The sequence below is a fragment of the Salmo trutta genome, chromosome 19 (genome assembly GCF_901001165.1).
Source record: "Salmo trutta chromosome 19, fSalTru1.1, whole genome shotgun sequence".
NCBI classification, from domain to species: Eukaryota; Metazoa; Chordata; class Actinopteri; order Salmoniformes; family Salmonidae; genus Salmo; species Salmo trutta.
In genome coordinates, this window is record NC_042975.1 from 45778274 (window position 1) to 45791884 (window position 13611).

Below are 13611 nucleotides of genomic sequence, written 5' to 3' on the forward strand. Positions count from 1 at the left end.
TCTGTCCTGGTTCCTCCTCTCCTCTGTTCCAGGAGTCGTATGTGTGGAAGATGTACCAGGAGCGAGCGTGGGACTTCTTCCCTGCTGGGGACTGTTTCAGGAAGCAATATGAGGATCAGCTTGCATAACCATACTACTACAATTCGTAGGTTTAATAACATATTAAACCGTACTAAAATAACTGTACTATACTGTATGGAAGAGAGTTGGGCCCAAACACATGCAAACTAAATAACTGCGTTTAGAAGTGTTTGTAGCAATGTCAAGTTGAAACATACAGTGACAGTAATTCTTGAAATGTCATTGTGCGAGTGAATGTGGGAAAATACTCCCGTTTGCCAACACACACAAATATTCTCAATAATTAAGTGCATTATGCATGTCAATTTTCTAAAACTTCAGTGCCTAAATTATTGGAACAAACTTTATTAGTCGCATGCTACAGCAGCATCTTGATATTGTACCAAAACTGTCATTATTGGTATAGTACTTTGATACCCGGCTATCTCCTCCTACTCATAAAGCAAGAGATACCGGTACCAGATATACTGTAAACACAACTGGAGTATAGTTGATGGTACTTTATCCTTTAAAGCTATTTACACAACAGTCTCTTAGATAATATTTTACCAGCCCACTGGAAAAGCTCTATAACCACTACATACAGTACAGTATTGACTTTAAATGCTCTTCAGCTGCTGCTTTTCAACTGACAAGGTTTTTCCTGAAATGTTCTTTGTATCTGTTTTAATTATTACTATTTCTCTCAACAGAACTGACGATGGTTACTGTGTTGTTGACGTAGTAACTAGGGTTTGTGTATTTATTTGTTTTTAATTTATTGAATGTATTTTAAGCCTGGCTAGTCTGAACGCCATGAATGCATTATTGTATCCAGTACATTGTTTAGTTTGAGGGAACTCACTATTTTGTTTTCTTAAAACCAAAAAAATACTGGTTTATTAATGGGTTTGTTCATTGGTTTATTAAATAAAGGCTTTGATGCACTTACAGTTTGATGTAGTTTCCTTTCAGTAAAGGATTATACCAATTTATTACACAGTCCGTGCCAACGGATTAGTTGATTTGGTTTCTTAATATTCATATTGGGAAGATAAATATTTATTTAGCATGTGATTGGTGGCAATTGACTACAGTGTATACAGTATGTACACAACTGTTGAACTGTCCGTAACACAACCAATCCTTGATTTGTTTTGATCTTGTTCATTTGGACTACCGTATTGTAGTGAACTTGTCTACTTTCTTCAGTATTTCTTCACAACTACTGGAAGTCCCTCTGTGTGCCTTTATACCTCACTTCCTGAAGACCCTCCGGTCCCATCCTTCTCCTTCCCTGTTGTCCTGCCCGTCGAGAAGGAGAGAGGAGGTGGGGGAGGAGGAGCAGGAGGCCTGGAGCTGCAGGGTGGGGCTTGACGAGGAGGCCATCCAGCTCAGGCTGTCAATAGAGTCATTGAGATAGGGCTGGGCCTCGCGCTGAGGGCAGAGTACATAGCGATCAGCGTGATGACGATGCACCTGGGCGGTTTCCAGAGGGCCCATGTTCTTCTGGTAGGACGGGTGAGTCAGTCCAAAAGGCTCCCAGCCCCCCACGGCCCCCGACAGAGAGCCTGAGGGCTCCTCCATGTTGACGTAGAGCAGGTCATCGGCCTCCTCCTGCTCGGGCATCTCCTCCAGGGCTTTCTCCAGGTCACAGCGCAGAGAGGGGAACCCCGGGCGGTCCTTAGGACTCAGTAGCCAGCAGGAGAACATCAGGGAGTAGCTACAGTATAGAGGACATACAAAATTCCCCAAAATCCAGATACTCCAGGAAAGGTAGAGGTACATTGGTTGCCTCTACTATCCACCACTAAATAACGATAAGTCATACTACTCAATTATTTATATGTACAGATCCAGAAACAGGCACTCACATGGTGTCCAGGCAGCTAGGGGGCTGTTTCAGGCGGTTGCCTTGTCTAAGGTAGTCGTAGATCTCACTGTTTTCCACTCCAGGGTAGGGCGTCTGCCCCCGAGTGGCTATCTCCCACATAGTCACTCCAAACGACCACTTCGAGAGAGGGGAATAAGCGCCGTCACAAAAAGAATGTTCTTGTATTTACTCTTTGTTATGAATTCTGCTGCAGGATGTTAAAACCCAAATACAGTAGGAGACATGGGTCACAATGTAGCTGGACAAAGTTAGGATAGCTCACCACATCACTCTTGGTGGTGTACACTCGGTCTGCCAGGCTCTCGATGGCGATCCATTTTACTGGCATCTTTGAAATGCGTCCTTGTCTATAGTAGTCTCCATTATAGATCTTCTTAGATAGGCCAAAATCAGCCACACACACAGTCATATTCTCGTTCAGCCTGCAGGACAGATATATACTGAGTGTACAAAACATTAAGGACACCTACTCTTTCCGTGAGAAACTGACCAGGTGAATCCAGGTGAAAGCTATGATCCCTTATTCTTGTTAAATCTACTTCAATCAGTGTAGATGATTTAAGCCTTAAGGCAATTGAGACATGGATTGTGTATGTGTGACATTGAGGGTGAACGGGCAAAACAAAAGATTTAAGTGCCTTTGAATAGGGTACGGTAGTAGGTGCCAGTCGCCCTGGTTTGTGTCAAGAACTGCAACGCTGCTGGGTTTTTCACACTCAACAGCTTCCCGTGTGTATCAAGAATGGTCCACCACCCAAAGGACATCCAGCCAACTTGACACAATTGTGGGAAGTATTGGAGTCAACATGGGCCAGCATCCCTGTGGAACGCTTTCGACACCTTGTAGAGTCCATGCCTGATGAATTTAGGCTGTTCTGAGGGCAAAAGAGGGTGGGTAGAACTCAATATTACGGCATTCTTAATGTTTTGTACACTCAGTGTGTATGCAGATGAGCACAAACAACGTAATAGCAACATAAAACAGTACTGTTACTCGTATCACTCAACTTGTTTCACAATCATTCTCTCAGACTATCACAGAAAAAACATTGAAGAGTATGTGTGAGAAACAGGGGACACAGACAGAACAGAGGTGAGAATCCTCACATGCAGTTTCGCGCTGCCAGGTCTCTATGGATGAACCTCTTGTTGCTCAGGTATTCCATTCCCCGTGCGATGTCTGTCATGAACTTCACCAACATCTGAGAAGGCAGGGACTGATGGATGGAGACAGAGACGATAAGATACAGACAGGGGGTGGCTATACAGCAGCACAAATGGAACATGTATGAAAGGAGAAAAGAGCGTAACACTACAATTTATTTGTGTAACAAAAACTTTCCCCATCTGCGTGGGAGTGGAGGGAACTGACCAAAGGACTGTCCCCAAGTCGAGAGTAGAGCAGGAAACTGTGCAGGTCCCCATGTTTCATACAGGGCAGGATGACGACAGGGGATGGGTAGCCTCCCCTCTCTACCGTCTGCAGACACACTCCTACAGGGAGGGTTGGGGAAACAACAGAATGAATCTACCTACTTGGTAAAAGGACTCTTGCGAGACAAAAACGACAGCGTGTTAATAGTAGCGCCATAAGTGACAAAACAAAATCAGCCCAGTCTCTCACCGAGGAGTCTCATGACGTTGGGGTGGTCAAACTCCTTCATACAAGCAGCCTCCCTGAGGAAGTCCTCCATCTCGGTGCGAGTACAGATGGAAACTACGAGAGGGAGAAGGAGAGGGTGGCTGAGGTCAAACTGACACATACTGCACCATGGGAGACGGACGTGGGGACATCCGACACTTGTCCGATCACTCACTCTTCATGGTCTTCACAGCCACTTTCAGGACAGTCTCTTCATGCACCAGGAGGCCTTCCATGACGGAGCCAAACTCCCCTGCAGATCAAGACATGGACATGTTGTTAGTCAGCTGGGTGTATCTGGGGATCTAAGCCTCTTAAGGGTCTGGGATGTAGTAGTTCATGACTGACTAGGTTACAGTACATAACGTATGATGAAGGCTTCAGTCAGAGCTCACCCTCTCCGAGGGTCTTGCCCAGGGTCAGCTTGTGTCGGTCCACCATCACATCCTGCAACTTCTGCTTCAGTTCGTCACTGATCACCAGGCTGTTCACTGCGGAAAGGGTTAATACTCTCTCTTACACAGAAACGGGGATTCTTAAAACATTAAATATTGGAAAATAACTTTTGCGTTAATCCTCTCCCATTGCCCTTAAACAAATGAGAAATTCCGTTTTGAAAAACAATACAGAATATGAGTCCGTTATTGTTCGACTGTTCTAGGCTTAGTCTGTTTTCTCTTCCTGTTTGCCTTTTCACAACAATGTGTGTTGAAACAAAATGCTCTAGGAACAAACACATTCCAAAACTATGATTTAAAACATTTCCCAATTGTACTGAAAGCCTTGTCCCCTAAGAATAATAGCAGTGTGACTCGACAAAGATTTGAACTCCATTCTCAAACTAATATCTCTGTGTTCTCCAGCGGATTGTGTTAACAGCCAGATCTCGACACCACTCTGCCCCACCACATCTGGCTCAGAACAACATTGAGCAAACGGATGAAATCTGATTTTCAACATCTGTTCCTGAACTCCCACACTTCATGACACACCATTTGGTTCCAAGGCGTTTACTGGTGACTGTTTCTCTGACGTCACTGGCATGACAACTCACATGTGGCTTCATTCGACTGGTGATTGTAGGTGCGTCGGGCTCTGTATCTTACTACGAAGTCCCCACCGCCGTTTCTCATAGGGTAAAATGTTTTCCTGTCGCGCAACACACAAACAATTGATCATCGAACAGTAATGACAACAACAAAAAATGAAACAAAGGGATACAGGGAGACCCATAGGTACATACCCAAAGCATGTCTCTCTTTGACGCAATATGATTGCATATACCACGATGAACCCTATCAAGGCCAGACTGACAGCGATCCCCATGATCACATACCACCAATGCCAGGAAAATGCCTGACGTGGGGAGAAATCTAAAAAGGCAGGAAAGAGAGGTATGTCAGCTATTACACACTAAAATAGGCTACCTAATGAATCAACCTAGAACATTTGGAATCTCCTGCTGTTTTCTCCTCTCCTTTGGCCCATCCCAACCATCCTACTGTCTCCCTCTGTTCTGTCCAGACTCACCAGGCTGTTTCTGTTTGAGGGTTTGGACAGGGCTCCAGGGGCCACACCCTGCCACAGTACAGGCACTCACACTCAGGGACACACTGTCCAGGAGGCTGGAGAGAGGGATAGCTAGTTCAGAGGACTGAACTGACTCCATAACAGCCTGAAGCAGGAAAACAAAACAACAGCAAAGATGGTGTGTGAGGGGGAGAGAGAGAGAGAGAATGCCTACAACATATGTTTACTTTGACAACTGTGACATGGGTTACCTTGGACTTGTTAGGGGTTCTGTACTCCACTCTGTACCCTAGTATCTGGCCATTCAGTCTGCCTGGTGGCTTGGTCCAGCTGACAATAACCTCTGTTCCATTAAACAGTCCACTCACATTGTCTGGTGCTGCCTCTGGTACTGTCAGATCCATGCCAAAAAAGGAATCATTTTCACAACATATCAAAATGACCTGTAACACACACTACCAGACTCATGTTGTTAAAACCAGTGTGCAAAGTTCCGTGTGTAATATTTATCTAATTGAGACAACAATGTAAATAAAGGCATCTTTGTCTGTCACGTTGTGAGTCATAGCGTGGGCTGCGGCTGGACCCTGCCTGGTGATGTCATCGGTGAGTGTTCCACTGCTGATCGTTTCCACATGTGGCTCCACCTCAGCCAACAAAAACACAAGCACCTTCCCCTCTCCCTCCATCTACCCGGCTCTCTCTCGCTCGCTCCCTCAGCCCGCGCCTCTCTCACTCCCCTCTACCTCTGACCCAGGAGCAGTGGAGAGAGATGTAGATGGGAGGGATAAGATACTTTTACTTTGTGGGGAGGTCAGGAATATAGCTCGCTCACACACACACACACACACACACCTTACAGGTCTGTGCCACGTCATGCGCGCATGTTATTTTCAGATAAATAGGAGAGACAAAAGCAAAGAGTCTAAATGGTTTGGTTACGCTAAGAACTAGGAGTCATGAGTTATCTACCGCATGCAACAACAAAAAAGTGTTTGAAATAAATCAATTTGACGGTGACTTCTTTTTGCTTCACACGGTCAGCATCGTTTAGCTAATGGAATCAAATGAATCCAAACATGCATTTTCCCAGCACAAGAAGGGTGTTTTCTTTTAAGCCTGACATCTGGTAACTGATTTGATAGAACGAGGACTTTTTCTTCAAGAGGAAAATTCTTCATTGGTCAGTTGATGGTGTGTTGATGTGCACTGCACCACTGTGAAATTGGCTGTTTCCCCCTTTCCCCTTCTCTCCGAAGGTCTCTCTTTCTATTTCCCTTCTACACAAACATGTCTACATTACAGACTGCGGAAAGCATGAGTTGGCATGGAAAAACCGCTTCTCCACTCGCCATAATTCAAACACACTGCAGCATTATATGGACACAGCAGGATTGAGCCACCTCTGCCAAACCATGAATAGAGAATGTTTAATCTGTTTCCCTCCTGCCCTCAGTACCTCCTCCTTCGCTCAAGCAACTTTCTCAATATAGAAGTTTATATTTAAGAACACTTTGGATGGAGAGAAGGGTGTTCTTACTGGCAAATGTGACTGCCTGTTGCCAGCTCAGAGGAATAGCACTGAAAATCTTGATTTAACGTCAGGTTCCATCCATCTGGCCCTTCTCAGATGAATATTTAGAATGAAACGCTAGACCCCTCTGCTTTTCAAAACCATAAACCTGTATCTCTTCTGTCTGTTCTATCAAAAACACTTGAGATTCCTTAACCAATTCCAAAACGTTTTTTTTTTCTCCCCAGAACAATCTTTGACCCATAACCAGCCTAGTTTCACAGCGAGTCACTCAACTCTCATTGTTCCCCCTGTAAGTCACTGACCTCTGCTACATAGGTATCGCACTTTAACATGAACTTATTTTACTGTAAGTCACTCAGGACGAAATCATCTGCTAGAATACCTAAGAGTTGTAGATGTGAATACATATAACAAAATACATGATCGGTAATAGAATGCTATAAACACACGCTGATGGGTTGTGGGTAGAGGACTGTGGCAAACAGCTTACCTCCTTCGGATGTGCGCAGTGTTACCCATGGTGTCCAGGGGGAAGCACCTTGACTGCTACGGCAAGCCACCCTCACGTCGTAGGAGGAGTAGGGCTCCAGGTCTGGGATCAGGTGTCGGGCAGGTGGGACAACGTTTACATTCTGATTGTGGATCAGGTGATTAAGCAATGCAGTGCGGTCAGGACCAGATGGAGCTGCCTGTATAGAGCACACAGAGACAGGATACACCCCTCCAAAGCCAGGCTCCCAGGAGATCAGCAGGGAAGAGATGGTAACCTCTACAGCCTGGACTTCATGTGCCTGGGAGGGAACCACTAAAACCAAGACAAGAGAGGTAGTCATGAATAAGACCAACGAAATCCACATCATCATAAGTCGTTTACGTTGAACGCCTTCCCTGTTGGTACAGACCTGTCACTGTTCCGGAGGCCGAGGTAGCTACACCTTTACTGTTGTGTGCTTCACAGGAGAAGCTGCTTGTATGGTTGAGGCCTAACAACAGGGATGCAAGGAGGTGGTCGGTCAGAGGGAAGACTGACAGAAAAGCAAATAGACAGTTACAGAATGCGGTTTCAATTTTAAGTCTGTATAATGTGCTGTTTGTAAGCAAAATGCAAAAGTAAGAGAAAAGTCTTTACCTGTGATGTTGAGAGTGGAGGGAGAGTGGGATACCGGGTCCTGGAGAGTGTTGAGTGGTCCTCCATTCTGCAGCCAGATGATCCTGACAGGTTCTGGAGGCCCATGGGCCATACACTGCAGGCTGAGGCTAACATTAGCCACTACTGTCACGTCATGAGGCTCCACTGCGAAATTAGGGATTCCTGGAAAAGACGATGAACTGTGAGTAAGATACTGTAGAAAATAAAAAGACAGATTATTGAAGAGACAGACAGAAACTCTACCTTCTAGCTGAATGACCCCTTCCTGAGACATCAAGTCCTTCCGTCCCACTGTTGCCATGCAACGGTATCTCCCAATGTCTGACAGTTTCACATGATCAATTCTGATGACAGACAGACATATTACTGTCACCGAAAAAAGACAAGTCAGACCAAGAATGTGTGACATAAACAGAGAGGGAGAGAGTCGTAATGGAGAATGACCTGAGTTCACTGATGGTCAACCAACTTCCTTCGGTGACAGGCACTTGGACTTGATTGGTGTCAGAGTAATCCAAGGATTTACCGTCCCTAAACCACACCACATCCGGAGGTTCCTCTCCACCTCCATCTCCCTGGAGAGTACAGAGCACCTGCACCGGCTTACCCAGGGATGAGGTTACATTGGCTGGGCTCTTCACAAACTGAAACACTTGATTCAAAGGACACCCATTAATCTGAATGTTAAACTGACATTCAGTAAATATTGTCCCTAAATTAGATTCATGCATACCAAGTTCACTTGGGGAAGCGTGAGTTAATTTTACACTATATTTAAAGGTAAACTTATCTTGTCAATTAACTGTAATATTAACCTAACCCTATATACCAGCCTAAAACGTTCATAAGTAAGATAAACCGTAATGAAAGAAAAGCACATACGTTTTTCAAATAATACAATTTAGAAAGTTTTTCAAATGATAAAACATACGTTATGATCATTTCTGAGAGGTAATTTATATTGCTAAAATGATAACATAATCTCTGTTATCATCAACGCTGACTCTCACCTGGCACAGGGACCACTGTACCTATACCCATCAACAGAAGAACAAATAACGGCAAACACCCTCTGCTGCCCTTCATCCTCGTTCCGGTTTGCTTTTGAAGAACAAGATTGGTCTCTACTACGACTAAAATTATGCCTCAGACAGACATCTTTACATTCTTCCTGGCAAGAAATGTGTCATCTTCTTCTTCGCACACTATCCACGTTAGACTATTTCTTGAAGGTTTCAGACGCTTTCCAAAAAGTTATCCTTGAGAGTAGACTATGCCATTCATGAGCAATTATTGAAACAGTTTTTCTTCTTCCAGGAGTCGAATTCACAATATAACCTACTACTGCTGGATATGATGTAGCCGATCCCCGAGACTGAATTTAGTTTAATAGGCAAATAGTCCGCGAGTATTAGGCATGTCTCAGGGTTGAATTACTCATAGGGAAAACTTTAGCTCTTGACTAGCTCAACTGGCCGCAAGATGGCGCTATTATTCCATTGCGAAATAATAGCGCCTTCTTGCGGTCGGTTGGGCTAGCCCTTGACATTTATTTTCCCTCCATTACTCCCTCTTCTTCATTCACTTTTCTGACTTTCATGCACACTCAAACGTTGAAGAAATAGTAAATTGAGAATACTGTATACTTTTAGAGAATTTGTTCCGCCCCTAGCATACATTACATACTATGAAGAAATAGTTTTTCTATTTATCTGACGTTAGAAAGTATGCTGCGTTCGTAACCAAATGGGATGTGGGAATTTACCAGTTGTGAAGTCGTAAGTACCAGTTGGATGCATTCAAGTGGTCTGAAGTCTTTTAGAAACGCTGATTTGTTAATGGCAAACAAGCATTATGTCAATAAAATAAATATAATTTAAGATGCAAATGTCCCTCCTGGGTAAATCCATTTGAATTCAATCACTTTTTGACAGCACCCCTTTTGATTTGAACGAAACCTTCCATACATATTTTGCCCATTGTAGAAGGGCTCAGAAAGTGACTTTTTGGACCTGAATGACAAAACATTCAAGAAATAAAGGTGCTCAAAGCTCACCTATTTTGCGTACCCCACCATACCATGAGACATCCATGTCTTCATCACTGGAAAATATAAACGGTTGATATTGATATAATTTAAAAGCTTACAAACAGGGTTGTCAAACTATTTAATAATTTGTTGAAAAAAATTATGTCATTTTTAACCTTAAACGTCAATCATCTAAAAACCTGTAAACTCCAATTGTTTTCATATTCACATATATTGTAGCTTAGACCCTATTTTACATAATCTGAGCTTTTTCGTGTTGTGTTGCCATTGGTTGACAACATTCTCTTGAATACATGTTTAGGCTGATAAATTTACTAAAATGGGAGAAATGAAATGTCAACTTTCGAATGGCACCACAAAGATGGTGGTTGGAGGTTCACACATCAGAGAATGTTGACTTAGATGGGAATATTTGTTGTTTTAAATTATACTGTCAATCCTCCATATTGAAATCATAGAAATATAGACAATAATAGACATGACCATTAAAGTTTAAATTAGACTGTGGGAGGACCGGTGGCCATCTTTGTGGCAGTAATTAGAAGTTACAATTTTAATTAAATTTAAATGTCAATTGTGTACCAACTAAATTGCAGTGGTCTGAAGGGATATGCCCATTCTATAAATTATATTTCTATGATTAAAATGACACCCATACTGTATTCAAGAGCATGATGTGTCTCAACCGATGGCAGGCACAACACAAACATTTTTTTACGTTAAAGGTTAAGAAAAACTATTTTCATTCAAAAACATTTTCTTTCAAGAAATTATACAATAGTTTGAGAAGACTGTTTGCTAGCTTTTAATTAAATAATATCAAACACAACCGTTTATCTTTTCCAGTGATGAAGGCATGGATGTCTTATCGTATGTTGTGGTAGGGTGAATTTGGAAATGGTGGGACATCATATAAACTGGGACAGTTTAATCCTGCCGTGTTTATTTCTTGGTCTGACAAGAGAAAATCTAAACTATTGTTACTAAACCCTTGCAGAGAATCCACAAAATTCAAAATTCCATCACTTCATGGGTGTGACATCACAGAGGGGGGCACAGCAAGCTACAAACACGAAGCTCAAGGTAAGGCTTTTTTTCTCTTTGATGTTAAGGTTCTAAAACTGTCCAAAATAATGCACTGTGCATACTATGTACTGGTGCATCAAAATATATAGAAAGTTGCCAATTTTGTAATTGTCATTTTTTTTTGTTTACCAACCATAGCTAGCTAAAGTAGGACAGTATGGAGTAGATAAAGTGGGACAGCATAATACACTTCTCCAATGGAGAAAAGAGATCCCGTTTTTATTAGAGATCCCATGTACTTCGGTTAGGCAGGGCTCTGGTTCTTGTAGTACTGTTATTTGAGTTAACCTCTTCAGACATCTATCCAACATATTATCCCCAACACGTGATACATTTCTGAAATCCTCAGAAGTTTCCTAATCACACAAAAGTTTATTGAATTGTCATTGGGGTACAATTAGGACTATAATAATGGTGTCCCAGTTTAGCACAAATGGGTGTGTCATGCATGCCTCCTGTAAATATGATATCAAAATGTACTTTTTTTTTAATTATAAAAAATCTTGATTTCAGAAATGTATCATGTATTGGGTTAATATGTTAAATAGATGTCGAAAGAGGGTACAGAAGACGGAAATGCAAAGTGTCCCACTTATTCGTAATTCACCCTATGCAAAATGGGTCAACTTTGAGCCCCTTTTATCTCCTAAATGTTTTGGTATTCAGGTACAAAAAGTAACTTTCTGACCACTTCTTCCATGGGCAAACATGTATGGAAAGGTTTGTTTAAATCAAAAGGGTTGCTGTCAAAAAGTGATTGAATTCGAGTGGATTTTCCCTCCTCATAACTAGCCAGTTTGTTTCTAACATGTGGAAACAGGGATTGTTCGACAATGCAGCCGACAGTGAAGGCGACTGCTGGCTGACTGATCTACAATGCCGCGTTAAAAACAACTGGGAACTTGGAAATCTCTGACTTCCGACTTCGGTGCGTTCAACACAATATGGGAACTCAGAAAAAACACGAGCTCCGACTGGGAAAAAATCGTTTTGAACAGTCATCCAACTCAGAATTCCAAGTCGGGAACTGGACCTGAAGATCCCTGACAAGTTCCCACGACATACGATGGAGTTCAGTGGCGATGAGTGTGGGCGGACTGCACCCCCGAATACATCGAGTCCCTATCTGTCGATAGTACAAATTTTCATTCTTTAATGCTTTCTTTGTATCTATGTTTGTCCTGTGTAAATGCAAGCTTTTCTTCGGGTGCTGAAAGCTGTAGTTTTTGATAAAAGTAGAGTTTTATGCGACGTGTAGTGGTGTACATTTCAATTAAGGATGTGCATGACATAGATGTTCTCTCAACCATCCACCACAGGCATGCAATCTCTCCAGATGAAGAGGAACAAAGGGACTAATAGTCCAGTGGACTGTCTGTGCCTTGGCACCAGCCATGATGCCTGGGCAGCGAGGGTTGTGTATTTACTGATGAGAAGGTCTGCTGCTTCCTCTGCCATGGCTTACCTGGGTGCATGCTCTGCTAACTCTGACGCAAGGCCTCCTGACCTGCCCCCACCACAGACTTCTCTGACCTGGGCTCAGCAGGGGTGTACCACTCCTGCAACCAGACTGTTGACTCTCCTCACTTCCACAACTTTGACTTTAAAGGGGGCTGACTCTGACTTTGATGCCTTTGACTGTGGGGGACATTCATTCTAGTGGGAAAATGATGACATCTACTGCCAAGACTTTCAATCCTCCTGTCCCTCCTTAATAGAGCCCCACAGTGGAGGTGTCATAATACCCATAAAACCTAGCGGTCAAACAGGGAAATGGTTCCAATTGTTTTTACACTATTTTTCCCATAGGGAATTTTAGAAACACTTAAAATAAGGGCTGTGTTTTGTGTAGGCTTACCATGGCATGACGTTTTGATAACCATGTAAATCTCTCTCGGACAAGGTGACTTCTAAAATCCCCTATGGGAAAAATGATTGGAACCATTTCCTTGTTTGACCGCTAGGTTTTATGGGTATTATGACTCATACCGTGGTACTCTATGAAAATACAAGGGCAATTGCCTCTTATTGCTGGCCCATTTGTAAGTGATATGTGCTGATAAAAAAAAACATTGAAGCTCTATTTTCTTATGTTTTATCCTTGTTTGTTTTCAACCTGTCTGATGCCATTCTCTGGCTGTGGATAGAGCACGGCTTTCTTGATACTGTTTTTAATGATGTAATGTAAGCATACCTTCTCTTTTCAACTATTTGTTTTTAGTTTACTTATATGTTGCTTAATTAAATACCAGGGTCCAATGGAAAAGTGTTTAATTGTCTCTTACCCCCATAGCGAGCAATCTGCAGCCTTGTGTACCCTAGTTAGTACACAATAATGCATCATCACAAACATTTGATTGATATAAATGTACACAGTCGGCTATACTGTTGCGCATCTTTGTCTTCCATTGCAATAAGGCAGTTCACAATTTCCCTAGTTTTCTACAAGGTCATCCAAGCAAGGAGTACAACCATAAGAGCATTAGTTAAACACCAATTATTGATTAAAAAAAACGTATATAAAAAGAAAAAACTTTATAAAGACAAATTCCCTCTCTTGACATATATATTTGATTCCCTTGTGGAAGGAAGGGAACAGAGCGGTCAAAACCTTTTGCCGATTTCTCTCAACCTCAGCTTCCGTAGTTTCTTGTTTGGTTGC

The 13611-nt window shown here is 42.6% G+C and overlaps 2 protein-coding genes across 7 annotated transcripts in view; one reads left to right on the plus strand and one right to left on the minus strand.

Moving 5' to 3' along the window:
- Positions 1 to 1013, plus strand: part of LOC115154755 (ryanodine receptor 1) — a 72334-nt gene extending 71321 nt beyond the window's left edge. For all 5 annotated transcript variants that reach the window (XM_029701300.1, XM_029701301.1, XM_029701303.1 and 2 more), the window contains one exon: positions 33 to 1013. In XM_029701300.1, the coding sequence (XP_029557160.1) occupies positions 33 to 128 (96 nt within the window). In that variant the 3' untranslated portion in view covers positions 129 to 1013. The remainder of the gene's footprint in view (positions 1 to 32) is intronic.
- On the minus strand, positions 971 to 9257 carry LOC115154757 (tyrosine-protein kinase receptor UFO). 2 transcript variants are annotated; one of them, XM_029701306.1, is made up of 18 exons: positions 8824 to 9257; positions 8258 to 8415; positions 8057 to 8157; positions 7793 to 7975; positions 7566 to 7646; positions 7154 to 7468; positions 5378 to 5517; positions 5127 to 5271; positions 4840 to 4969; positions 4651 to 4745; positions 3992 to 4087; positions 3772 to 3849; positions 3579 to 3671; positions 3327 to 3448; positions 3062 to 3171; positions 2217 to 2376; positions 1935 to 2071; positions 971 to 1783 (listed from the first exon to the last, which is right to left on the minus strand). In XM_029701306.1, exons 3-18 carry the CDS (start codon positions 8112 to 8114, stop codon positions 1318 to 1320), a joined length of 2409 nt encoding a protein of 802 aa, XP_029557166.1. In that variant the 5' UTR covers positions 8115 to 8157; positions 8258 to 8415; positions 8824 to 9257; the 3' UTR covers positions 971 to 1317. The 2 variants fall into 2 exon arrangements, with proteins under 2 accessions (XP_029557166.1, XP_029557165.1); XM_029701305.1 differs by having other exon boundaries at positions 8258 to 8465.
- Between the last annotated feature and the right edge of the window lie 4354 nt (positions 9258 to 13611).